Genomic DNA, 26427 nt, shown 5'->3' with positions numbered 1-26427 from the left:
CAATCTGTTATGCAAGATAGTACCTATTAGCATCATGAGCGTGTGTCATGTGAGCATGAAGGGTTTGTCCAAGTGTTTCTCTCATTATTTTTATGAGTCCTTATAGTAATTTAGTGCCTTGGAACTACAGACAGTCCCAAGTTCCTTGTTGTCTGTACTTGCACGGCAGCAGTGGGAGGCCCCATTAGCTAAAGTGGTACCTCTGGTTAAGAACTTAATTCGTTCCGGAGGTCTGTTCTTAACCTGACACTATTCTTAACCTGAGGTACCACTTTAGCTAATGGGGCCTCCTGCTGCCACCGCACCACCATTGTGAAATTTCTGTTCTCATCCTGAAGGAAAGTTCTTAACCCGAGGTACTATTTCTGGGTTAGCGGAGTCTGTAACCTGAAGCATCTGTAACCCAAGGTGCCGCTATGCATACATCACAGTTTCACTTGTGCACTTTACAAATGTGGCAAACAAAGTGTTACATCCTGAGATCTTGTAGCCCCAAGCCTTAAAAATCTCTTGGCAGTGGCTGTAGTTCTTCACATTCAGCGCTTCCTTTTATTTTATTTATTTACAGTATTTATATACAGCCCACTAACAGGAATTCTCCCGGTAGCTTGCAGGTTAAAAGGAAGACACTAAACTATAAATATAGAACATGAAACACAAAAATCTAAAATGGACTTTGTGAGCCTAGCACCCTTCTGATCAAAACTTCTCCCATCAGTCCAAAACAACACTCACTAGCCCTGGCCAGCATGATCTTGCTTTCTGGGGCTGAGGGCAGTGGTCGTCCAAAATATCTGGAGGGTGCCTGGCTGGTGCAGTTTGATCTAAAACAAAATACAACCACAGCAGCAGAATAAAACCATTGGCAGAAGACAACCGTGCAGACACTGAAAGAGCACTGAATTTACTCTTCACAGGTGTCCTGGTGGGGGTCGTCCTTCGCTACGGCATCCACATTCCCAGTGATATCAACAACGTGACTTTAAGCTGCCCAGTGCAGACCAGCCCTGCAACTCTGTTAGTAAACCTCAGTGGAAAGTTCTATGAGTATACCCTCAAAGGGGAGATCAGTTCCCACGAACCTAATAACGTTCAGGACAATGAGATGCTCAGAAAGGTAAGCTGGTTTCCGTTTTCTCCCTTCTCTTCTTTGCCCCTCCACCCTAGAAAGGGTTTCTCAGTTCCAACTCTGGCTTTCCGGGGCCAGTGGGTCCTGAAGCAAGCAAGAAACCTAATTTGGTAGGCTTTCTCATGTATCTCCTCCTCCTCCTCCTCCTCCTCCATCATCCCACTGGTCCTTCTGTGTGCTGTTATGGAAACCTGTTCATGTGCCCTGAATTCCTTTCCTATCTTTGTTTGCCCACCCTCATGCACTCCAAGGTAATTAACTAATAGCACTATCTATTTCATCTTAAATTCCTTAGGTAGAGCCTCCAGAATGGAGCCTTCTCTTTTTTTCCTCCCTGTACACACAAATCACATTTCTGCATTACCTAAAACTTTCCAGTTCCAGGTATGGTGAAGGATGTTCCTGTTTAGATTAATAGAGCTTTTTCTTGTGAAATTATCCATTGTTCCCAGGTTGTAAAAGCAAAACATTTGGCTCCCTGAAGCAGTTGTGTTTGCTAACGTTTTTATTCTTGATTTAAAGTGCACTTAATTAAGCTTTATATACAGTCTTACGTAAAACTTTCCTTACCTGGATTTTTGTTTGTTCTTTTTTTAAAAAAAAAATTCTACAGGTGACATTCGATCCAGAAGTATTCTTCAACATCTTGCTCCCTCCAATTATATTTTATGCAGGATACAGTTTGAAAAGGGTATGTCCTTCCTTGTTTAAACCGATGCTTTAAAAAGTTGAAATAAATTCTGGTGCTTTTACACCTTTGTCAGATGTGAATTCTGCTTTATCCTTTAGGCTCAGGTAACAATGTTGTCCATCTCAGCATTAATGTGTTAAAGGTAAAGGTACCCCGACCGTTAGGTCCAGTCGCGAACGACTCTGGGATTGCACACTCATCTCGCTCTGTAGGCCAAGGGAGCCGCCGTTTGTCCGCAGACAGCTTCCGGGTCATGTGGCCAGCATGACTAAGCCGCTTCTGGCGAACCAGAGCAGCGCACGGAAATGCCATTTACAGGGCCGTCTTAAGCCTATCCGGCGCCCTGGTTCAAAGATCCCTCTGGCGCGCCCCCTGTGCCCCTGCCGCCTCTCCGCCCGCCTCCCTCCCACGCTGGCCGCCCCTCGGGAGGGGGGGTGGGCGAGCGGGGGATGAGGGGCGTGGCGTTGGAGCGGGCGGGCTGGCGCTCGCGCACCGGCAGGCGGGTGGGCGGGCTGCAAGCCAGTCGCCCTCGCCTCCTGGAGCCCCAGCTGGAGTGCTGGAAGGGCGTGCAAAGCCCCGCGCCGCTCCAGCTGGGGCTCCGGGAGGCGAGGGCGGCCGGCTTGTAGCCCGCCTGCCCGCGCGAGTGCCCGCCCGCGCGGGGGCGGGTTGGGGAGGGTCCCTATTTATCTACTTGCACTTTGACATGCTTTCAAACTGCTAGGTGGGCAAGAGCAGGGACCGAACAATGGAAGCTCACCCCGTTGTGGGGATTCAAACTACTGACCTTCTGATCGGCAAGCCCTAGGCTCTGTGGTTTAGACCACAGCGCCACCCGCGTCCCATTAATGTGTTAGTGCAGTCCTAATTGGTTCTGAGATTTTGTACAGAAACTGAAAGGAAAAAAGGCACAAAAGAAAGAGGCAGGTCACAAAGCTTCTTTTTAAAAAGCTGTAGAGTTATTACAACTATTTGCAGGCCTAGCCCACTTATTGAGCAAAACAAGCAAATTAGCACACCTCCTGCCCCCACTTGCTGCCTCTCCCCCTTGCCGTACTTTTAATGTCTTGGACCCTCCCCTCTGCTTGGCCCTGAGAGCAACAAGGGGGCCTTCCTCAGAGTAAGGTGGTGCAGGAGAAGTGGCCCAGGAGGATGGAGCCTGTGCTGCCATCACTTTTCTGGAATGGCCAGACATTCTATCGCAGAAATGTTGCCACAAGTCCGGAATTTGGAAGTCTATAATTTTGCAAATTTCCCTCAGAATAGCTCAAAAACCTATCAGTTATCTTTGAGATTTTGCTAAAATCTCAACCACTTTGTTCAAACCTAAAAAAGCTCAACAACCTTTGTGTCCAGATGTTGACTTTTTGAACTATGGCAACCCTATTTAACTTTCGAAGTTATTTTAAACTTTTAAGTGATGCTTCAGAAGAATTAAAAAAGTGAAGGGGAGAAGGAGAGGAGCAGCAGCACAACACCCTGTCTTCTTATGCCATCCGTGCCAACTTGTGCAACCTGCCATAAGAATAAGAATAATTTCTATTGGCCAAATATCAATCATACTTGGAATTTTGCTTCGGCTACATTGCAATGTAAAGAAAACGTACCTCATACAAACACTATTCCGCTCACACTACAACAGCACAACAAAGGAACCCCATACTACCAACTGACCTCCCTTCCGCACACAACTACAAATTCAACAGTTTGATGGCACAAGGGGAAAAACTATTCCTGTGCCTAGACGTTTTTGTGTATAAAGTCCCGTAACGACGTCCGGATGGAAGTAATTCAAACAGGTAATGACCAGGATGCGAAGGGTCTGCGACAATTCTCTCTGTTCTCTTCCTGGCTCGAGCAGCATAAAGTGTCTCTATTGGAGGCAAACTAGCACCAATTACCCTCTCTGCAATTCTTACTGCTCGTTGGAGCCTCTTCTTACCCAGCAGTAACAGAATTACAGAGAACAGTTTCAATGGTACCTCTGTAAAATTGGATCAACAATTCTTGGGGCAAATTAAATTGTCTTAGTTGTTGCAAGAAATACAACCTCTGGTGGGCCTTTTAAATAATAATATTGATGTTGCCTGACCAATTTTGAGAAATTATAGAGCCCAGGAACTTAAAGGACTCTACCACTACAACCATGTTACCGAGAATGGAAAGTGGCAGCGAGATGGGAGGATGCTTCCTAAAATCGATTATCATTATCATTTTGCCATGGCACTCATGTGGGATAATTTCTGCTGCAAGGAGTTTTTGTATTTGTATAGGCTTCCTATGCCGTTTAGAATGTGTTATGTTGTGGGCAGTGAACCTCCATCTAAATCACAACTCCCCCCCCCCCATCCCTGATCAGGGCCTTGCTGGCTGGGGTTGATGGATGTTGAAATGCAGCAATGTTTTGGGGGCCACAGGTTCCCCTTCTCGGGGGTGGGTTTTTTGTTTTTATATGGGTGATAATCATTCCAACTTGGTTGACATGGGAGTCCAGTGGAGCAATCTTGTGCATCTTTTGAACTCTTTGTTTTAAGCAATTGTTCAGACAGCTGTTGAACTCAGAACAAGATTTTGGAACTGTTGGAAGCTTCCAAATTCTGAATTCATTGCAAGGCTCTTTTGCCTCTCATGTCTGGCCGACAGCAATCTCTGGAGAACCTGCTCTCAATGAAACATATTAGAAAAAGCAGAGGTTGGGCATACTTTCACTCTGAAATGCTTGGCTGAAAGTTCCAGCTTCCTTAGGAGTCCCCCCCCCCCCATCAGATGATAAACTGTTGTCATGTGAAACCTTTAAGATTATGTAAATGAATAACTGTTTGGTCATTAGTTGTGGCTGTTTGTTCTGTGTAGTAATACTTACATTAAAGACATGCACACACAGTTGGCATCTGCCTGTTGGGATTATTTATTGTGGCAGCAATTGGCCTGGGTGAGCCTTGTGCCCCTCCTTTCTGCTTCCCTCTTCTGGCATGGCCACAACAAAGAAGAAGCTTTTGCATCTAGCCCCATAGCTGGTGATGCTGGGTCCTTCTGCATGTAAAGTGGGTGCTCTCCCACTGAGCTATGAACCTTTCTTCTGTCAGTTAAAATCACTGCGGTCGTCTTAGAATGGAAGGCTTGCTTTGCTGCATGTGACCAGGGCTCCAGCGTTCTGTTCCTGATGGTGGCAGCCAGATGTCTCTGAGATGCTCTTGGGCAGAGCCTGGAGGCAGTGGCTTTCCCTTGTTTTCTCTCAGCTGTGCAGAGGGTTTTGCCTCTGGAGGTTCAGCTGTTATAAGCTATTAGCTTTTGATATGCCCATCCTCCACCAAGCTTTCTAACCCTTGTTAAAAAACCATCTAAACTCATGGCCTCCAACACACCTTTGGTAATGAGTTGCATAAATTAGTTATGCATGGTGTGAATAAGTGCTTTATTTATTTCTCCCTCTGTTTCTGGACTTCATGCCAGTTTAATTGGGTGGCCTCAACTTCCAGTATTCTGAGAGAAGGAGGGGAAATTACCCTAGTGGGTGCCGGTTTCACTTCCAACAGCAACGTAAACAACCCACACCAGGCCAGTGCCTGCGTGTCAAGGAAAATTATTTCCATCTGAACATTATCAAAGGCTATCCTTTGTAATCCAAGGCTTCACATATGTCACCTTCTACCCTGATTCTCAGTGTGGTAGTGATTGTTGTAAGAGTATAATTTACTTGAAGAAGGAGCCACAGAGCGTATGACTTTTCTAGACAGCATAAATCCCTTGTCTTTGTGAAATCACCTGCTTCTGACCAAGCAGTGTGCCCCCCAGTCTTCTCTCATCGCCGGTACTTGTTTATTCTTTGCCCCAAGCACTGTATTGGGGGAAACCCAGAAGTAATGGTAGTGCCGCTGGCTAAACTATAAGCAAGTGGGTTGTAAAACTAAAGATTACAGCCGGACTCTGTAAGAGCTGGGGACCCACTGCATCTCCCAAGCATGTGCCACCCTCTTATTTTACTGTGTTTCCCTGAAAATAAGACATACCCATAAAATAAGCCGTAGCAGGATTTCTAAGCATTTGTGCGATACAAGCCATACCCCGAAAATATAGCGATAGGTGTGGCTATGCAGCGTACCGACGCGGAGCGGTTAGGAAAGACGGACAGCAACTGACTAAAAAATAAGACATCCCCTGAAAATAAGCCATAGTGTGTCTTCATGAGGAAAAATAAATATAAGACAGTGTCTTATTTTCGGGGAAACACAGTATTTCTCTACTTGGGGGTGCATGGCCTGAGCTAATGCAGAGTACGCATTTTGGAACATGTAATCGGGAATCCACTTGAACAAGTATTTGACCATCGGCTCTGAAGCAGCTTAATTGAATGGAAAACTCTCTTCCTTGCCTCTTAGCGGCATTTCTTTCGAAACCTGGGATCCATCTTGGCATACGCTTTCCTTGGAACGGCCATTTCCTGCTTTGTGATAGGGTGAGTGTTTGCTCTGTTCCTCTCTAGACTACTTGAAAATGGAAGGAGAGTGGGTCATGATGGGTATAGGAATTCTGTTTAGTATACATCAGATGTAGAAAGCATTCTTATTTCTCTATGCTTTTTTGTTATTAAGCTTAGGAATCTGAAGGGGCTAAATGTTCAGTTTAAAATCAGTGTTGTTATTGTACTTGAGGAGATTATCACATTAATATTCATTCATCCTGCCCTGGACCTGCATTTTGTAATGTTACAAGCTATGTGACTTTGCTGCTCAGTTATCTATTTTTACATGGGCTGTGGTATTTTTTTGTATTGTGACTTTACTGTTATTTTCATTAATCATAGTCTAGTAATGAATTGTAATTGTTGGGAATGATTTACTGTACAATTACAATTTGCTGATGTTGAGAGTAGATTTTATCATGTCATATCAGAAGCAAAATATTGAATATTACCTCACTTTATTTAAGTTTATTTTAATAGTCATATTTTTGTTATGACTTATTTATATTGGACTGTATTGATGTAGGATGTGTGGCCTTTATGCTGCCTTGTCTATAGCAATGTTGGAAGGCAGTATACAAATTAAATGAGAAATGAGAAAATGTTACCTGTCCATGTTCCTGTTGAATCACCAGGTCCATCATGTATGGCTGTGTTTCTCTGATGAAGGTGATGGGACAGCTTGGAGGAGATTTCTACTTTACTGACTGCCTCTTGTTCGGTGCCATTGCCTCTGCTACTGACCCAGGTGTGTTGCAGACTTGGGCCAGGTGTTCCACAGAAGATATTCCTTGGATCCCAGCTCACTTTTTGTTCTTGGGTTTTTCTGTCTGCTACAAGAGTGGAGATAGTTTTTATGATTTTTTTAAATTTTACATCTTTTTTAACATAATCACAACTAACAATATAAACACAAAACAAATTCTCGATTACCCCCTCCCCACGACTTCCCCCAACTTCCCTTCCTGGTTTCTTACACATTCATTTCTCCTTATTATTTATTTTGTTCTTAACATTTTAACCTCATTTTTATATTTTTGCTTTTCGTTTTGCTAATTGTACGTGTTTAATGAAACCCTGCAAGTGAATTCATTTCCTTACATTGTTTCTGTAGATATAACATAAAAGTTTCCCAGTCATTTTAAAAGTCTCTATTGTCCATCAGTTTTTCTTGCCATTGTTCCATCAGCATATTCCATCAGTTTTTCTTGCCATTGTTTTTTCGTAGGTATTTCATCATTTTTCCATCCTTGAGCTAGCAAAATCCTAGTTGCTGTTGTGTTATACATAAATAAATTCTTCTTACCTTTTGGCAGATCTTTGCCTGAAATACATAATAAAAAAGCTTCTGGTCTCCCAACAAAAGTTAACTTAAACTTTTTAAAATTTCATTATAAATCCCTTTCCAGTAATTTTTAATTATTTTACAATTCCACCACATATGAAAAAATGCACCTTCGTTTTCTTTACATTTCCAGCACTTATTAGAGCATGTTCTATACATTTTTGCCATTTTCACAGGTGTGATATACCATCAATACATCATTTTCATATAATTCTCTTTTAACAATATACAGTACAGTCAGTAAATTTTAAATTTACTTTCCATAATTTTTCTCAATTTTCCATTTGTATATTGTGCCCATTTAATCATTACAGATTTGACCTCTTCACCTTTAGTCTCCCCTTCTAACAATAAATTGTACATTTTCTTTAAGAGTTTATTATTATTATCATCTACAATTTCTCTTTGAAATCTAGATATGGAGTATCCAAATCCTTTCTTATTATCTAAGAGTGGAGATAGTTTTTTTATGTTGAGAATTGGCAGGCATAAGAACACAAGAAAAGCGCAGCTGGATCAGACCCAAGGCAGCCCATGTACTGAAGTACCCTCTTTCTTGCAGTGGCCGGCCAGATGTTTCCTCTAGCAAGCCCACCAGGGCATCAGGGCCTTGGTCCCCTCCAGCTTGTGTTTCCATGGCAACTGGCAGTTCCAGTTGTGTTCTGCTCCTAGAGGCAGTGCTTAGTAGACCAGACATCCATAAATTTGTCTAATCTCCTTTTAAAGTTCCTGGCCACCAGCACATAATGTGGCAACAAATTCTATTGTCAAACCTGTGAAAGAAGTGCTTGCTCTTTTTTGTCTTGCCTTGAATAGTCCACCATTCCACTTCATTGGATGACCTTGGATTCTAGCCCTATAGGAGAGGGGGAAGAAAAAATTACCCACTTTCCCCACACAGAATTGCATAGTCCTTTATCATGTCTAAGTGAGAAAGGTCCATTTTCCTCATAGGGAAAATGGCTGCTATCCCCTGAGCATTTCAGTTGCCCTTTTCAGAAACTTTTCCAGCTCTGCCTTCTCCTTCACCAGAACCACACACAGAGTTCCACAACGTAGATTTGTATAAAGGTGTTACAATAACATAGCTCCTATTTGCAGAACCTTTCTTGATGATGTGTATTGTCATGAGGGATGGAATTCCTGTGATGTCCCATGCTTTTCCTGTTACCAAAGTTAAAAAGGGGGAACCAAGAAACCAGAAGGAAACCAGAATTTTCTGTTTATTATGTAAACACAAGACTTGCATTTCCACCTCCATGAGACTGAATGGAACGTCTTGAGCTAGGCTTAGGGCAGGCGCTACTTGTAAGCCAGACAGTCCAAAGGATTCGGTTTTCTTCCCTGCCCCTGCTTTTTTATTGATTGATAACAAATGGGATTGGGGGGGGGCTGTTATTGGTAACAAAGAGCACTTGAGCTCTCTCAGATTGTATGAAAAGTTTTACATACCTGAGACTTGCCTCAGTCTGTGTGAGCTCTCTTTAGTGAAATTGAATCCCTAAAACACATTTGGGTGCACATCTTGGCTTCATTAGGTAATATAAACGAAGTTGAGATGCCTAAGTCTGTATTTTTCCATGTATAAGACAACCCCTATTTTTTGAGCCCAAAATCAAGAAATAATTAATTGCAACATTCTGTGTATAAGACAACCCCCAATTTTAAACTTTAAAAATTGGGGGCAAAATATAGTACTTCATCACTGAAGAAAATGTACTTGAGCATGTGCTTGGGAACAAGTGTTTCATACTAGTGCCTGTACAAGTAATGGGGAAAAGTTTGGAAAATAAATATACATACATACATACATACATACATACATACATACATACTGTAACTGTACTTCTGAAGTAATCCTAACATAACAAATATGTTTGCAGTGGATTTATAATGTGAGGAGTCAGACATCTTTGGGGGAAGATGTGGCTTTTTTCATGAGAAAGAAAGACCATATAGAGAACAGCCAACCTAGTATATGAGTTAGGAACTGGCATGAGTTAGAAGCCCCCAGTTCAAATTACTGGAATGCCAGGACGCAGCATGGTCAAGGCTGGAACTGAAGAAATCTGGGTTCAAATTCCAACACAGCCATAAAATTAAGTGATTGACCTGGGAGCATTACCCATCTGTTTGTCTGATCCATAGCACCACATTGTTGTGAGGGTAAAATGGGAGGAAAACTAGAACAGTGTATTCCTGAGCTATTGGGATATAAATGGGATAAAATAAGCCTCCACATCTACAACAAAACAATACTGGCATCTCTACATTGAAGGGTTGCTGTCAGTATGTCTGAGATAATTCATACAAAGAGCGATGAGTACTTTACTTAGATGAATGGTTATGATATACACAGGAAATGAAAAAAGGCCCAGAAGAAACCCTTATGAAATTTAGAATGATTGTCTCAAGGTGCTGGTAACAATGCAGAATACTAGCAAGAGCCATTGGTTTGAATTTCATTTTTTCAACTTTCCTTTATTGTTTTCTTGGACAGTGACTGTACTTGCCATTTTCCACGAGCTTCAGGTGGACGTTGAACTGTATGCCCTTCTGTTTGGCGAAAGTGTCCTCAATGATGCAGTTGCCATCGTCCTGTCTTCGTAAGTTCTCTGTTGTCTTTCTCAAAGTTTAAGTAAGCAACATTTCACATGAGCCACTACGGATGTCATCTGGGAAGCCTCCATGCCAGCAGTAGGTGCCTCTGGGAACACACAGTCCTGGCAAGGAAGCTGTAATTGGGAGTAACTGTAAGCAGTGTAAAAAGGGAAGCTACGATACCTCCAAACCAAAGTCATTGCCTGTTTTCAAAGGAGCAACCCATTGTTTGTGTCCATTATAAGGTGAGCCTTGCTGGATCAGGCCAAAGTCCATCTAGTCCAGCAACCTGGTCCCCATTGTGGTTGACCAGATAGCGCCAGGATGCCCACGGTCAGGGTGTGTGGTTAACCCACTGTGGCTCCCCAGTAAATGACATTCAGAGGTGTGCTGCTTTTGGACACAGTTGGAGGCAGCCTGCACATTTCCTACAGGCATCTGGCTGGCCACTGTGAGACTAGATGGGACATTGGCCTGATCCAGCAGGCACTTCTTGTGTTCTTATGACTTCGGGGTTCCCATATTTCTGTCAAAACTAGACACCCAAATTCCCCATTCTCACCTGCACCCCTTTGATTGGAAAGGCAACCAGGCATTCTCATGACTTTCCTTGCTCATAATATTTAAGACGCTGTTCTCTGCTGTGGGTTGCTTCAGTTGCCCTGATGTCGAGCAGGGCTTCCCTGTTGCACACAGCTGCCCTGCAATGCATCTGATACCCAGCAAGGTATGCTATTAAGAAACCTTTGTGTATGTTTCCATCCAGCTCGATTGTAGCCTACCAACCAGCAGGGGACAACAGCCACACTTTTGATTTAACGGCAATGTTCAAGTCCATTGGGATTTTCCTGGGTATCTTCAGCGGATCATTTGCCATGGGAGCCGCTACTGGGGTTGTGACTGCTTTGATATCCTTTAAGTTCAATGAGTGCTACTTGGCTTTCTAACTGCTTGATGTCTCTGCAAATTCGAACCACTTTTCTTCAGCATAATACAAGGGTGTGTGACTTTGAGGGGGGGTGTAGTTCTAAACGCTCGTTAACAGCTTGGCTGAAAGATGCAAAAGGAACAACTCCACAGATAACTAAATGAGGAGAATGGTATGTAAAACTCTGGGATATTTTATGTGAACCGCCCTGAGACCTTCGGGTATAGGGTAGTATAGAAATAATAATAATAATAATAATAATAATAATAATAATAATAATAATAATGATGATGATGATGATGATGATGATGTAGCCTTTAATAAACTAGCCTGGGTGCTGCAGGTGAAACAGGGAGCACAAAATGGCATTCTGCTTGAAAAGGAATGGACTTGCTTCCTCTGATCCTGAAATGGAAGATAAGATCATATACTAAGAGCTCTGTTTCCATTATTATAGATATTGGGGGGGGGGGGGGGTAGTACATATGCCAACACTTGTTTGTATCCATTTTTGTGTAACTTGAATTTTGGTGCCATTTTGAATCAAGATAGCAGACTGAAATGTGACTTTGCCCGTGTTTTTGTCATAGATTCAGTCACCTTTTGTGATATTGTCACCAAACTTGGCACAAGGCTTTCTGAGGTGGGGATGGGGGTCTGTGTTTAAGTTGCGGTGCCAGGCACCATTTTGGATCAAGATGGCAGACAAACGTGGTTTTGGTGTGACACTGCCCATTTTTGGGCCATAGGCTTGGCTGGCTCTTGAGATAAAACGCCGCGCCAAACCTAGCACAAGGGTTCCTGACATGGGGATGGCAGACTTTGTCACCATTAGGATACCTGGGATGTTTCTGGGGGAGCAGGTGTATAGGGCTGCACCAGCCTGTTACCTGGCAGATATCCACTATGTGGAATACCGCAGACTTCTCACTGCAGCCAGACTGAACGTTCTTGATTCGGCGGTTTTGAGGGGAAGATTTAGAGGAGTTCCTTATGATCAGAGAACGTGCCATTGTGCTTTAGGAGAGGTAGAATCCACAGAACACATTCTACTGAGTTGTCCCTTTTATAACGATTTAAGGCAGTATCTCATAGCCCCATATTTATCTCAGTTTAGCTCTCGATTAAGAGAAAGGCAGGTAGCATATCTGCTGAATAAGCCCACTGGGAAAATAGCCTTATCTGTGGCTAAATTCCTCTTCCTGGCGCTCAAGTGTCGGAAGCGTAAAATCGAATGCCTTGATGCGGGTTATATGTATGAGGTTTACTAGTGCTGTCTTATTTTTAATTGTGTATCCCTCTGATGTTTTTAGTTCTATAATTTTGTATTGAGAAATGTTTTTCTTCTTTCTGACTATCGGTCGAATAAAGGATTTGTACTACCATTAGGATACTGGACACCATTATGAATCAAGATGGCAGACCAGAACATCACTTGGCACATTTCTTGACATATGTTTGGCTTCCTCTTGAGATATCATCACCAAACTCAGCACGAGGGTTCTTGAGGTGGTGGTGGTGGTCTTTGTTGATATTTGGACTCCAGGAGCCATTTTGAATCAAGCTGGTGTATTGAAATGGGACTTAGGTGTAACCACTTGATTGGGTCCAAACTCCACTTGTTGGGTCCAAACTCAGAAATTACACTATTAGTTTGGGAGGGGGGAGGATTTTTTTGTTGTTGTTGTTATTTCTAAAATATCCTGATACTTCCTGCTAGCAAAGAATGAATCAGCAGGGTAACAGTGCAAATAATCAACATGCATATATGACTCTCCTTTGGGGCCTGAATAATCAAATTGGGAGATTACTTGCTTCTTGCTCTATTTTTCCCTGCTGAATATTTTCATCCACCGAGGAGCCCAGCTGTGTCTTTTCCTTAACCCCTCTGTCACGTCACCAAATTCACCAAACTCCGTGAGTTCCAGCTGCTGGAAACAGGCTTGTTTTTCCTGATGTCTTGGAGCACCTTTCTATTGGCTGAAGCTTGTGGCTTTACAGGCAAGCTATGGCCTGTCTGCTTGTCTGTGTGTGTTGGATTGCTTGATGTGTAACAGCTACAGAGTCTTAGAATCGGAACTGTGTAGAGTTGGAAGGGACCCCAAGGGTCATCTAGCCCAACCCCCTGCAATGCAGGAATCTTAGCTAGATCATCCCTGACAGGTGGTCATCTCTCTGCTTTAAAACATCCAAGGAAGGAGAGTCCGCCACATCCCAAGGGAGACCATTCCGCTGTTGAACAGATCGTACTGTCAGAAGGGTCTTCCTGATGTTTAGTCGGAATCTCCTTTCTTGTCATTTGAAACCATTGGTTTGAGTCCTACCTTCCAGAGCTGGAGAAAACAAGCTTGCTCCATCTCCCATGGGACAGCCCTTAAGATATTTGGAGATGGCTCTCATATCTCCTCTCAGTCTCCTCAAGGCTAAACATACCCAGCTCCCTCAACCATTCCTCATCGGGCACACCTTCCAGCTTGTCAATATTCTTCTTAAATAGTCAGATAGATGATCCCCTTGTTGTCAGTGAGGCAACTGAGGAATTTGTTGGACCGTATATTCCTGGCAGAGTTTGAGTTCTATCAGATATTGGGGGAGTTGAAGTCTCCCATTACTATTATATATCTCCTTTTTCTAACATATTTGGTGTAGCACAGAAACCTGCAGTGAAACAGGTGTATCTTCCCCTACCCCCTTAAACCAACAATCTGACTCAAAGTAAGACAGCCTCTTGAGTTCCTGTGGTTCTGCAAGCCCAGACCTGCCCAGTCAACTGTTCCTATGCCATTCTGTATGGGAAAGAAGCTCCGTCCAACAGAAAAGCCCATGTTTGCAGTACTGATTGAAACACATCTCAGTTCCATGTACTTTGTGCCAGTTTTAATATAATTCTCTGCCTCCAGGTGTTGTAGCTGTGCTGTTTTGTGGCATCACTCAGGCCCACTATACTTATAACAACTTGTCCACTGAGTCCCAGCACAGAACTAAACAGGTGAGTCCTCTGTCCAAGTGGTGACCTGTGGGTCCCGCTGCCCCTTCATCATCCAATGTCATTCTCCTTAATATGTTTTAAATGTTCTCTCTTCCGCACCAGCCATTTTAATGAACCCATCAAAACACGAGACATCCAGTAGTTTGGGGAGGGGCTTACAGGTGCCTTTTAATGTTTTTCTTTTTTAAATTATACTTGAAAACTTATGTTATGTTCTAACATGCATTGCTACAATTCTTTTTAGTTTTTTGGTTGTGTTGGCTGTGTATTGGGCATAGGATGGCTTACAGCATGGGTAGGCAAACTAAGGTCCCGGGGCCGGATCCGGCCCAATCGCCTTCTCCGTCCAGGAATCAGTGTGTTTTTATATGAGTAGAATGTGTGCTTTTATTTAAAATGCATCTCTGGGTTATTTGTGGGGCATAGGAATTCGTTCATCCCCCCCCCCAAAAAAAAATATAGTTCGCCCCCCCAAGGTCTGAGGGACAGTGGATCGGCCCCCTGCTGAAAAAGTTTGCTGACCCCTGGCTTACAGTGATCATAAACTATTGTGCCAGTAATCATAAACTCATGCAGTGTGTGCCCAAATAAATTCCCTGCCCAGACATTTCACTTATGGACATACAGGTGTTTTCTATACTGTCTTGTCATGTGTCACAGCTATAATTGATATTCCTTCTCTCTCCCTTGTGTGTGTGTTTTTTTGCTTTAGTTGTTTGAGCTCCTCAATTTCTTGGCTGAAAACTTCATCTTCTCCTACATGGGCCTTACGCTGTTCACCTTCCAGAATCATGTGTTTAATCCAACGTTTGTAGTGGGAGCTTTCGTATCCTTTTATTCCAGAAGAGTAGAATATTGTGCCATCTCCCCAATCAAAAGATATGGAATGGGGAGAAACCTCAGATATAAATAACAACAGCGTAAGTTGCATAGGATAACAGAATGGAAAAGGAAAGGGAAAGAGAGGTGGTGGGGACAGAGGCCTGCAGCCTGGGATCATATCATTCCACCTTAAGCAAGAAATGATCCGTGTTTACGGCTGTTGAGTGTTGCACATTTTTGCAGCAGTTGTTAGAGGTCATTTCATAGGCGTATGTCCACAAACTCTAGCACTTTTGACTGAACCTTAAGATTCCAGAGGCAAAGCTTGTGAGGAAAGTTTGGAGGCAGTGGGAAAGAGACGAGCGAGGGGCGCGCAGCATGGCTCTTTCCAAACACCAGCCATGGAGAAAAGGACAAACGCTTCTGAGCTCCAGCCAGGCTCTACCCAGTGACCTTAAGTTGATGGAGGGCAGATTTCGGATGAACACGAGGAAAAACTTGTTAATGGTCAGAAGGGCTAGGGCCCTAGAGAGAGTGGGCAAAAGGAAGGAGAGGAAGGTACAGGGGAAGGAAGGAAGGAAGGAAATATTTGAGAAGATAAAGCAGCAGAGAGGAAAACGGGGGGGGGGGGGAGAGTGGGGAAAGAGTGTGGGTTGAGGAGGGAAGGAGAAAGGGGCCCATTGATACCCTGTGCCCAAGGTCTCCCCTAGAAGCCTCGAGCTCGCCCTGATTTTGAACAGCTGGAGTCTTGTTGGCTCAAGGATGAGGATAATCATATACAGGGATAATCTCCATGTAGGAATACATGTGTACACTGTAATTCAGGGATGAATGACCTGTGGCACTCCAGTCATGGCTGGGCGCTAACCCCCACCCTTCCCGGCCACTGACCATGCAGCCTGGGGCTGATGGGCATCCAGTAACATCTGGAGGGCCACAGATGTACCTACCCCTGCTGTAGAGGAACCTGTTGGGCTTGTTTTGGTCCTCTTTGAATCTGTGGTTAGGACAGGTGCTGTTTGTGCTTGGCATATGGTGAATGTATTCATAAGAAACCTCTCACCAACGGATAACATACTTCTGATTTCTGGTGCACAAATGTCTGTCCTTTGTAGAGATGACCTCCATTTAGGGGGAATGTAAGATATGGTAGCCAGGGGGGGGGCTCTCCCATTTTGCCACTTGATGTGGGACAGGAATGCCCAAAATCAGCAGTGGGGGCTCACTGGAAGGACAGATCCTGAAGCTGAGGCTCCAATACTTTGGCCACCTCATGAGAAGAGAAGACTCTCTGGAAAAGACCCTGATGTTGGGAAAGATGGAGGGCACAAGGAGAAGGGGGCGATAGAGGATGAGATGGTTGGACAGTGTTCTCGAAGCTACTAACATTGTTGTTGTTCAGTCGTTCAGTCGTGTCCGACTCTTCGTGACCCCATGGACCAGAGCACGCCAGGCACGCCTATCCTTCACTGCCTCTCGCAGTTTGGCCAAACTCATGTTAGTAGCTTCGAGAACATTGTCCAACCATCTCATCCTCTGTCGTCCCCTTCTCCTTGTGCCCTCCATCTTTCCCAACATCAGGGTCTTTTCTAGGGAGTCTTCTCTTCTCATGAGGTGGCCAAAGTACTGGAGCCTCAACTTCAGGATCTGTCCTTCTAGTGAGCACTCAGGGCTGATTTCTTTGAGAATGGATAGGTTTGATCTTCTTGCAGTCCATGGGACTCTCAAGAGTCTCCTCCAGCACCATAATTCAAAAGCATCAATTCTTCAGCGATCAGCCTTCTTTATGGTCCAGCTCTCACTTCCGTACTACTGGGAAAACCATAGCTTTAACTATATGGACCTTTGTCGGCAAGGTGATGTCTTTGCTTTTTAAGATGCTGTCTAGGTTTGTCATTGCTTTTCTCCCAAGAAGCAGGCGTCTTCTGATTTCGTGACTGCTGTCACCATCTGCAGTGATCATGGAACCCAAGAAAGTGAAATCTCTCACTGCCTCCATTTCTTCCCCTTCTATTTGCCAGGAGGTGATGGGACCAGTGGCCATGATCTTAGTTTTTTTGATGTTGAGCTTCAGACCATATTTTGTGCTCTCCTCTTTCACCATCATTAAAAGGTTCTTTAATTCCTCCTCACTTTCTGCCATCAAGGTAGTATCATCAGCATATCTGAGGTTGTTGATATTTTTTCCGGCAATCTTAATTCTGGTTTGGGATTCATCCAGTCCAGCCTTTCGCATGATGAATTCTGCATATAAGTTAAATAAGCAGGGAGACAATATACAGCCTTGTCGTACTCCTTTCCCAATTTTGAACCAATCAGTTGTTCCATATCCAGTTCTAAAACTGGAGCTTTTTGTCCCACATAACGATTTCTCAGGAGACAGATGAGGTGATCCGGCACTCGCATTTCTTTAAGAACTTGCCATAGTTTGCTGTGGTCGACACAGTCAAATGCTTTTGCGTAGTCAATGAAGCAGAAGTAGATGTTTTTCTGGAACTCTCTATCTTTCTCCATAATCCAGCGCATGTTTGCAATTTGGTCTCTGGTTCCTCTGCCCCTTCGAAATCCAGCTTGCACTTCTGGGAGTTCTCGGTCCACATACTGCTTAAGCCTGCCTTGTAGAATTTTAAGCATAACCATGCTAGCGTGTGAAATGAGTGCAATTGTGCAGTAGTTGGAGCATTCTTTGGCACTGCCCTTCTTTGGGATTGGGATGTAGACTCATCTTCTCCAATCCTCTGGCCACTGCTGAGTTTTCCAAACTTGCTGGCATATTGAGTGTAGCACCTTAACAGCATCATCTTTTAAAATTTTAAATAGTTCAGCTGGAATATCATCACTTCCACTGGCCTTGTTGTTAGCGAGGCTTTCTAAGGCCCATTTGACTTCACTCTCCAGGATGTCTGGCTCAAGGTCAGCAACCACATTACCTGGGGTATATGAGACCTCCATATCTTTCTGGTATAATTCCTCTGTGTATTCTTGCCACCTCTTCTTGATGTCTTCTGCTTCTGTTAGGTCCTTTCCACTTTTGTCCTTAATTGTGGTAATCTTTGTACGAAATCTTCCTTTCATATCTCCAATTTTTTTGAACAAATCTCTGGTTTTTCCTCTATTTCTTTGCATTGCTCGTTTAGAAAGGCCCTCTTGTCTCTCCTTGCTATTCTTTGGAAATCTGCATTCAATTTCCTGTATCTTTCACAGTCTCCCTCGCATTTTGCTTGCCTTCTCTCCCCCGCTATTTGTAAGGCCTCATTGGACAGCCACTTTGCTTTCTTGCATTTCTTTTTCATTGGGATGGTTTTCGTTGCTGCCTCCTGTATAATGTTACGAGCCTCCATCCACAGTTCTTCAGGCACTCTATCCACCAAATCTAAATCCTTAAACCTGTTCTTCACTTCAACTGTGTATTCATAGGGAATTTGATTTAGATTGTATCTTACTGGCCCAGTGGTTTTTCCTACTTTCTTCAGTTTAAGCTGGAATTTTGCTATAAGAAGCTGATGATCTGAGCCACAGTCAGCTTCAGGTCTTGTTTTTGCTGAGTGTATAGAGCTTCTCCATCTTTGGCTGCAGAGAATATAATCAATCTGATTTCGATGTTGCCCATCTGGTGATGTCCATGTGTAGAGTCGTCTCTTGTGTTGTTGGAAAAGAGTGTTTGTGATGACCAGCTTGTTCTCTTGACAGAACTCTATTAGCCTTTGCCCTGCTTCATTTTGAACTCCAAGGCCAAACTTGCCAGTTGTTCCTTTTATCTCTTGACTCCCTACTTTAGCATTCCAATCCCCTATAATGAGAAGAACATCCTTCTTTGGTGTCATTTCTATAAGGTGTTGTAAGTCTTCATAGAACTGATCAATTTCAGTTTCTTCAGCACTGGTAGTTGGTGCATAAACTTGGATTACTGTGATGTTAAAAGGTCTGCCTTGGATTCGTATCGAAATCATTGTATCATTTTTGAAATTGCATCCCAGTACAGCTTTTGCCACTCTTTTGTTGACTATGAGGGCCACTCCATTTCTTTTACGGGATTCCTGCCCACAGTAGTAGATATGATAGTCATCCGAACTGAATTCGCCCATTCCTGTCCATTTTAGTTCACTGATGCCTAGGATGTCAATGTTTATTCTTGCCATCTCATTTTTTACCACATCCAGCTTTCCAAGGTTCATGGTTCTTACATTCCAGGTTCCTATGCAATACTTTTCTTTACAGCATTGGACTTTCCTTTCGCTTTCAGGCATATCCGCAACTGAGCGTCCTTTCGGCTTTGGCCCAGCCGCTTCATCAGCTCTGGATCTACTTGTACTTGTCCTCCGCTCTTCCTCAGTAGCATGTTGGACGCCTTCCGACCTGAGGGGCTCATCTTCCAGCGTCATATCTTTTATATGCCTGTTGTCTTTGTCCATGGAGTTTTCTTGGCGGGGATACTGGAGTGGGTTGCCAGTTCCTCCTCCAGGTGGATCACGTTTGGTCCAAACTCTCCACTATGACCTGTCCATCTTGACCTGTCCATAGCTTCCCTGAGTAATACAAGCCCCTTCGCCACGACAAGGCAGTGATCCATGAAGGGGCTACTAACATTAGTTTGACCAAACTGCGGGAAGCAGTGGAAGACAGGAGTGCCTGGCGTGCTCTGGTTCGTGGGGTTACGAAGAGTCGGACACGAATAAACGACTAAACAACAACAACAACAACATCATCATAAAAGGCAATTTCCTATGTTCCCGTACTCAGAAGTGGTACAATCAATGTTGGGTGCTATGGCTGGGGTCTCTGAACAGATTGCTCCTCAGCAGTCAGGGTTTTTTTTTGCAGTTCTAAAATTGCTAGTTTGGGATTGCAAGATGTACAGTGGCTTTCTGAAGGCCACTGATTCTCCTTCTTAGCATGTTACAGGTGGGTAGCCGTGTTGGTCTGCCATAATCGAAACAAAATAGAAAATTCTTTTCAGTAGCAACTTAGAGACCAACTGAGTTTGTTCTTGGTATGAGCTTTTGTGTGCATGCACACTTCTTCAGATACGACTGAAGAAGTGTGCATGCACACGAAAGCTCATACCAAGAACAAACTCAGTTGGTCTCTAAGGTGCTACTGGAAAGAATTTTCTATTTTGTTTCTTCTTAGCATGGTTATTTGTTATTTGTCACCAGTGGGATAAAAGCTCTTTCTTCTGCAGTAGGAACATGTTAACCCACCATTTTTAGGGTTAAATGTAAACTTGAGTGTCAGCTATTGCATGATGCATGCTAATTTTCGCAAGCCTGTCAACAAGGGGAAATCCTTAATGTGTGCCCAAATCTAGCTGGCTGTGTTCCTGGGCAGAGCTGCAAACATTTACCCTCTCTCATTCCTGCTTAATTTGGGGAGAAGAAACAAGATCGGGACAAATTTCCAACATATGATGATGTTTGCTGGTGAGTAATCACCTGTTGGGGTGTTCCATATCCATCCCTTCATAGATTATTTTCATAAGTAATCACTTTGCTGCCTTGTACAAAGTCTGCTTGTAGAAAGAGACAAAGGATGGAACCTTTGGAGATGCCTTAGATTTTAGGGCAACAGTGATTGTCCTGCATGATCAAAGGTGAGTATCTAGTCCTTGCCCCCACGCCAGCCAGATGCCTCCAGGAAGCCTGCAAGCAGGAAATGTCTGCAAAGAAGATACCGTGATTACTGGCTGTCCAGAACCATGATTGGGAGAATGCGCATGAAAATGTTTTGAATGCATGCTTAGTATTAATAGCAAAATTAGGGGCAACATTTTTGCTTCTTGCAGTGATTCAGCCATTTTTGCTTATTTTGTTTATACTTGCTCTTGCTCTTCCCCGCCCAGGCTTCCTCTCAACCAAAAATAAAAATAATACAAAAACAGCAACATGTGAAAGCAAAGTAGAATTGACAACAGGGTGGATTTGATTTAAATCAAATCAATTTAAATCACTACAGAAAGACTCATTCTTGCTGGTATAATCTTAATATTGACAACCAGATGAAGGTTTCATTTTTGGAATAATAAATTTTCAGAGTAGTTTTTACAGTTATATCAAAAATTACTGATTTGGTTATACTATTAGAAATACATAGACAGATATTTATGAAATTATTGTGAGGTTTAATAAGTTAACTTTATATTTGAACAACCTTTCTGCTGTACTTCATTGGAAGGAGAAAAATAATCATTTCCTTAATAACAATTTAAACAATTTATTTAACTAAAACAATAACATGATAGCATATGTATCCATGTTTGTTAACTGATATAGTTAAATGGTTTTTTTAAAAAACAACTTAGACTGAGTTTTAGCACACATGAAAAACTTAAAACAAATCCTTATTTCCTGATGAATTGCCTTTGTACTAGAATGCAACTTAAAGAGAAAATCTTTAGAAAGGTTGTTCCTCCAAAAGCATTTCATTTAAAAATTCCAATTTACCGGTAAATTTAAAAAATTCCAATTTAAATTTAAAAAATCCTATTTAAATAAAAAACCCTATTTTTTATTTTTATTTTTAGAAAACAACAACATTGATTTTTAGCTACCCTGATTGACAAATTTACAGTTAAAGTACAATTATATGGCCAGTTATGTTACATAGTGAAGGCCTGCTGGAGCAAATGAGCTTCTAATTGCTGACTGAATGCAGACCAAAGGAGAGAGAGCCAGATCTCCACAGGGAGGGCGTTTCATAGCAAAGGTGGTGCTGCCACTGAGAAGGCCCTGCTGTGTATAGTAGCCCTACTGGGCTATGCTCAACGAGGCAACCTTCAGCAGGGCCTTTCTTGCAGCTACCTAAACCTGGCTTGGGTAGTACTGGAGAAGGCACTCCTTCAAACACTTATAGTCCGGGCAATCTACAGAAAAAAAGGCTGGAACCTGGGCAAAATTGCAACATAAACATTATTAATGGCATTTTTATGAAAATTGGGTATAGAATAACATATTAAAAATTAGACAAAATTAAATGACAGGAACACTGTGAAATCGTGATTTCAAAATGGCCGACCTGCTGTATCAATTGTATTGTATTTCGATTAGTTTTCTAAACTTAATTGTGTGTATCCTATGTTTTTTAATTGTTGATATATTAGAAAATGTTGAAACCAGTCACGTTCTTCTAGCTGCAGACAATATTGATCACAATATTCTTACACTGAATGGTGAGAACACATTCCATGGTATGGGGATGATAGCAGCAATAACCCCAGCAAAAACCTTTTCTCATTGTATTCCAAGAAAGAATATATTGAGCTGTGACTTAAAAGCTGCTGCATCTATCAACATTCATGAATATCGATTTGCATCCAGTACTCTCAAAGGCAGTAAGTTTAAAATATTGCCTGATATCTATCCCACAAATGTCAAAGTAGATCTGCTGTGGAAACTGTCAAGGAACTTTGAACAACCAATGCCTGGCTGGTCTGGAATGATGCACTTAATACATAATAACCAAAACAACCAGAAAGTTGAGAAATCATCTGTACTTTTTCTACCTATCATTGATATGAAGCCCACTGAAATGACTTGCATCCTGTCTACCTTAACATACCTACGAGATTTAGCTCTTAAGCACAATATACCAACCATCATAACATTTGATCAGCCACTCTTTTGGAAAGCATCACAAATAGTTCATTCATCATGTGATGGTAGTGCTCTCAAGGACATCATTCTATTGCTTGGTTCCTTTCATACTTTCATGAATCTTCTTGGGGCCATTGGTACACTCATGGCAGGATCGGGCCTTAAAGAAATCCTTGAAGAGATTTATGGGGAAAATACAGTAGTGCATATGTTAAATGGGAAATCAGTATCAAGAGCTTTTCGTGGACATTTGATTCTCGATTCATGCTTAAGTGCTGAAATAATGTCGCAGATAATTGAAGATCGTTCAGAATTCCCCCAGGTCTTAAAAGAAGCTTCTGCACTGTATGATTCACTAGTGTCCTGTAACAAAACTATAGAAGAAGTGGATTCTTCACAGACTATGATACACATAAGCTGTGCATTGGATGCAAAGAAGAGCAAACTGAAAGCAAACTCAGCAACAAGTAAACTATGGCTTGAGTATCAAAATATGGTTGATCTTGCTAGAAAACTCATCACAGCAGATAGAACTGGTTCATGGAAAATGCATATTGATGCCATAAATCAGTGTCTACCCATTTTTGCAGCTGCGGGTCACCATAATTACTTGAAATCAGCATACCTATATTTGCATAATATAATTCTGTTGCCAACAACAAATGCGACTGTTTCTGCAATGTTTGAAAAAGGATTTCATGTGATACGCAGAAGTGAATGGTACTGGGCAGGATTGGGTTCTGACTTAGTAATCGAACAATGTCTGATGCGCTCTCTTAAAACTACAGGGGGTTTGACCAAAGGAAGTGGATTGACTGGCATTCAGAGAGCAGTTTGGTCTTTATCATTGCCTGTATCGTCAGGGTATAATCTAGCTATGCAAGAGTTTACCAATGTGTCATATTCATCAAGTGAACAACACAAGGAACTATCTAGTGCAAGGCTGATTAGAGACAAAAGTGATTCACAACCGGTATTGAGCAAGTTGCAAGCATTCTCGCCATTTACACCCGAGTCAAGTCTGCGTAATATTGTAACAGGTGTAACTGCAGATTTGGCAAATGTTAATGTGCATGAATTGCAAGAAGTTGGTACGGTCATTGTAGCTAAACTTATTGACCAAGAGGTTTTTGCATATAAATGTAAGCGTTCTGACAAAGTTAAAACATTAGCGTTCTCTGCTGCACTGAAAATTACTGGAGATGATGAAAGAACGATTGACCCAGCATTGCTGTTTCAAAGGCTATTGGACATTGTTAACACAGGCGAACTAAATTTGGAAGAAGTGCTGCAGTATGAATTGTGCTCATACCCACCTTCATTGTTCAAATCATGCTCTATACCCAGGAAGGCTGACAAGCCACAGATAGTACATGTTATCAAAAAATATGTGATGCAGAAACAGAATAGTTGTAGTACCGAATACATTCCAAGAAGTGATCAATTCGTGTTAGATGGTGGTCCGCTGCTGCATTGCCTTAAATGGAAGAAGCATGAAACGTATGATGACATTTGTTGTTGTTCAGTCATTCAGTCGTGTCCGACTCTTTGTGACCCCATGGACCAGAGCACGCCAGGCACCCCTATCCTCCACTGCCTCCCGCGGTTTGGTCAGACTCATGTTGGTAGCTGTGAGAACACTGTCCAACCATCTCATCCTCTGTCGTCCCCTTCTTGTGCCCTCCATCTTTCCCAACATCAGGGTCTTTTCCAGGGAGTCTTCTCTTCTCATGAGGTGTCCAAAGTACTGGAGCCTCAACTTCAGGATCTGTCCTTCCAGTGAGCACTCAGGGCTGATTTCTTTAAGGATGGATAGGTTTGATCTTCTTGCAGTCCGTGGGACTCTCAAGGGTCTCCTCCAGCACCAAAAGCATCAATTCTTCGGCGATCAGCCTTCTTTATGGTCCAGCTCTCACTTCCATACATTACTACTGGGAAAACCATAGCTTTAACTATACGGACCTTTGTCGGCAAGGTGATGTCTCTGCTTTTTAAGATGCTGTCTATGCTCCATGGACAAAGACAACAGGTATGATGACATAGCATGTTCTTATGCAAATTTTACCACTCGTCATTATGGGAAAGTTATTGTTGTCTTTGACAGCTATGAAAACATCCCATCCATTAAAGATATGACTCACAATGTCGGAAATCTATGTTCTCTAGCCCTGAAGTACACTTCTCTCCGCAAACTAAATTCATATTAAAACAAGACAACTTTCTTTCCAATGAAAGTAACAAACAGCGAATCATTCTTCTCATAGCTGAACATTTGAAGAGACAAGGAAGCACTGCTGTACTAGGTGAAGGAGATGCTGATGTTGAAATTGTGAAGGCAGCTGGGGCATCACCTCAGTTCCAAACTACTACTGTGATTGGAGAAGATTCCGATTTATTGATTCTACTCCTGTACCATGCTAACCATCAAACGGAATTTAATTTGTATTTTCGTAGTGATAAACAAGGAAAAAATCCAAACCACACATTTGACATTATTGCTTGTATTGCTGTGACAGCACATCCAGAATATTTGGGATAGGAAAAGGCAAATGTTTCAACAAACTTATTGCAGATAATCGACTTCGTGAATTAGCATCGGCATTTTGTTTGAAAGATCAGATACATATCAATATAGAAGATGCTGGTCAGAAGGCGATGGTTATACTTTTTGGTGGAAAAGTTGATGATACCCTTGGAACATTATGACATCGCATACTAGTGGACAAAGTAACATCAGCAAACTCTTTCGTTGCACCAGAACGTCTACCACCAACTACATCTGCAACAAAATTCCATAGTTTTCGATCATATTACCAGATAATGGAATGGTCATGCCACAAAGAGGGTTTACGACCTAATGACTGGGGTTGGATGATAAAGGAGGACAACCAGCTTCACCTTGTGATGTCAGACATGGCCCCTGCACCTGAAAGTCTTTTGAAAGTTATCCACTGTAACTGCACCACTGGTTGTTGTACATTCCGTTACACGCGCAAAAAAAATAGTTTTCCATGTTCAACAGCTTGTGGTCAGTGCCAGACCATTGGTTGTGAAAATGTGTTGTTGATTGAACATTGTTCTGATATAGAAGATGATATGGATGACTGATGTCTGCTTTCGTTATTTGTAATACATAATAAAAGTTCTGGTTCAAGCGCCTTATTGTGACCTTGTTTCAATGTACCATTACTTTCACTTTTTTGTTTTTAGCAAACATTTAAATACATTTAAATACAGAAATTATGTAGCCTAATAACTAGATCAATGACAACTTTGTATTATTTTCCCTGACGTTTGGTAACAACAATTAAAAAACATTGGATACACACAATTCAGTTTAGAAAACTAATCAAAATACAATACAATTGATACAGCAGGTCGGCCATTTTGAAATCACGATTTCACAGTGTTCCTGTCATTTAATTTTGTCTAATTTTTAATATGTTATTCTACACCCAATTCTCATAAAAATGCCATTAATAGCGTTTATGTTGCAATTTTGCCCAGGTCATTTTGTATATTGACCAGACTATTGGGTGCTGAGCTGTTTGGACTTGGTTTGTTGGTACCTATACTTTGAACTGGGCCTGGTTGCTCTCCTGCAGTGATTTCAAATTCAGTGTAAAATGGTCCCATCTCACTACAAGAGAGCAGCATTATGCGCTAGCTGCAAATACTGGATCATCTTCAAGGGAAGCTACACATTACAACAGTCTTAACTCAGAGGTTATCAGAGCATGACAAGTTGCCCCACTCCTAGAATGGCCATAGCTGCAGAAACAGCTGTAGCTCTACATAGGTTGCATTCCTTGTCACCTGGGCCTGCAATAATAATATATAATAATTTATTATTTATACCCCACCCATCTTGCTG

General features: G+C 42.4%; 1 protein-coding gene across 1 annotated transcript in view; it reads left to right on the top strand.

Annotated features, from left to right (window-relative positions):
• The window catches only part of SLC9A6 (solute carrier family 9 member A6), a 46415-nt gene that overhangs the window by 7136 nt on the left and 12852 nt on the right, over nucleotides 1–26427 (top strand). Inside the window, exons 2-11 of the mRNA XM_033137415.1 lie at nucleotides 918–1117; nucleotides 1743–1820; nucleotides 6197–6273; nucleotides 6915–7027; nucleotides 10125–10230; nucleotides 10992–11133; nucleotides 13049–13154; nucleotides 14054–14142; nucleotides 14855–14968; nucleotides 20273–20384. Of these exons, the coding sequence (XP_032993306.1) occupies nucleotides 918–1117; nucleotides 1743–1820; nucleotides 6197–6273; nucleotides 6915–7027; nucleotides 10125–10230; nucleotides 10992–11133; nucleotides 13049–13154; nucleotides 14054–14142; nucleotides 14855–14968; nucleotides 20273–20384 (1137 nt within the window). The remainder of the gene's footprint in view (nucleotides 1–917; nucleotides 1118–1742; nucleotides 1821–6196; nucleotides 6274–6914; nucleotides 7028–10124; nucleotides 10231–10991; nucleotides 11134–13048; nucleotides 13155–14053; nucleotides 14143–14854; nucleotides 14969–20272; nucleotides 20385–26427) is intronic.

This window comes from Lacerta agilis, chromosome Z (genome assembly GCF_009819535.1).
Source record: "Lacerta agilis isolate rLacAgi1 chromosome Z, rLacAgi1.pri, whole genome shotgun sequence".
NCBI lineage: Eukaryota > Metazoa > Chordata > Lepidosauria > Squamata > Lacertidae > Lacerta > Lacerta agilis.
This window is presented reverse-complemented; position numbering and strand designations above follow the sequence as displayed.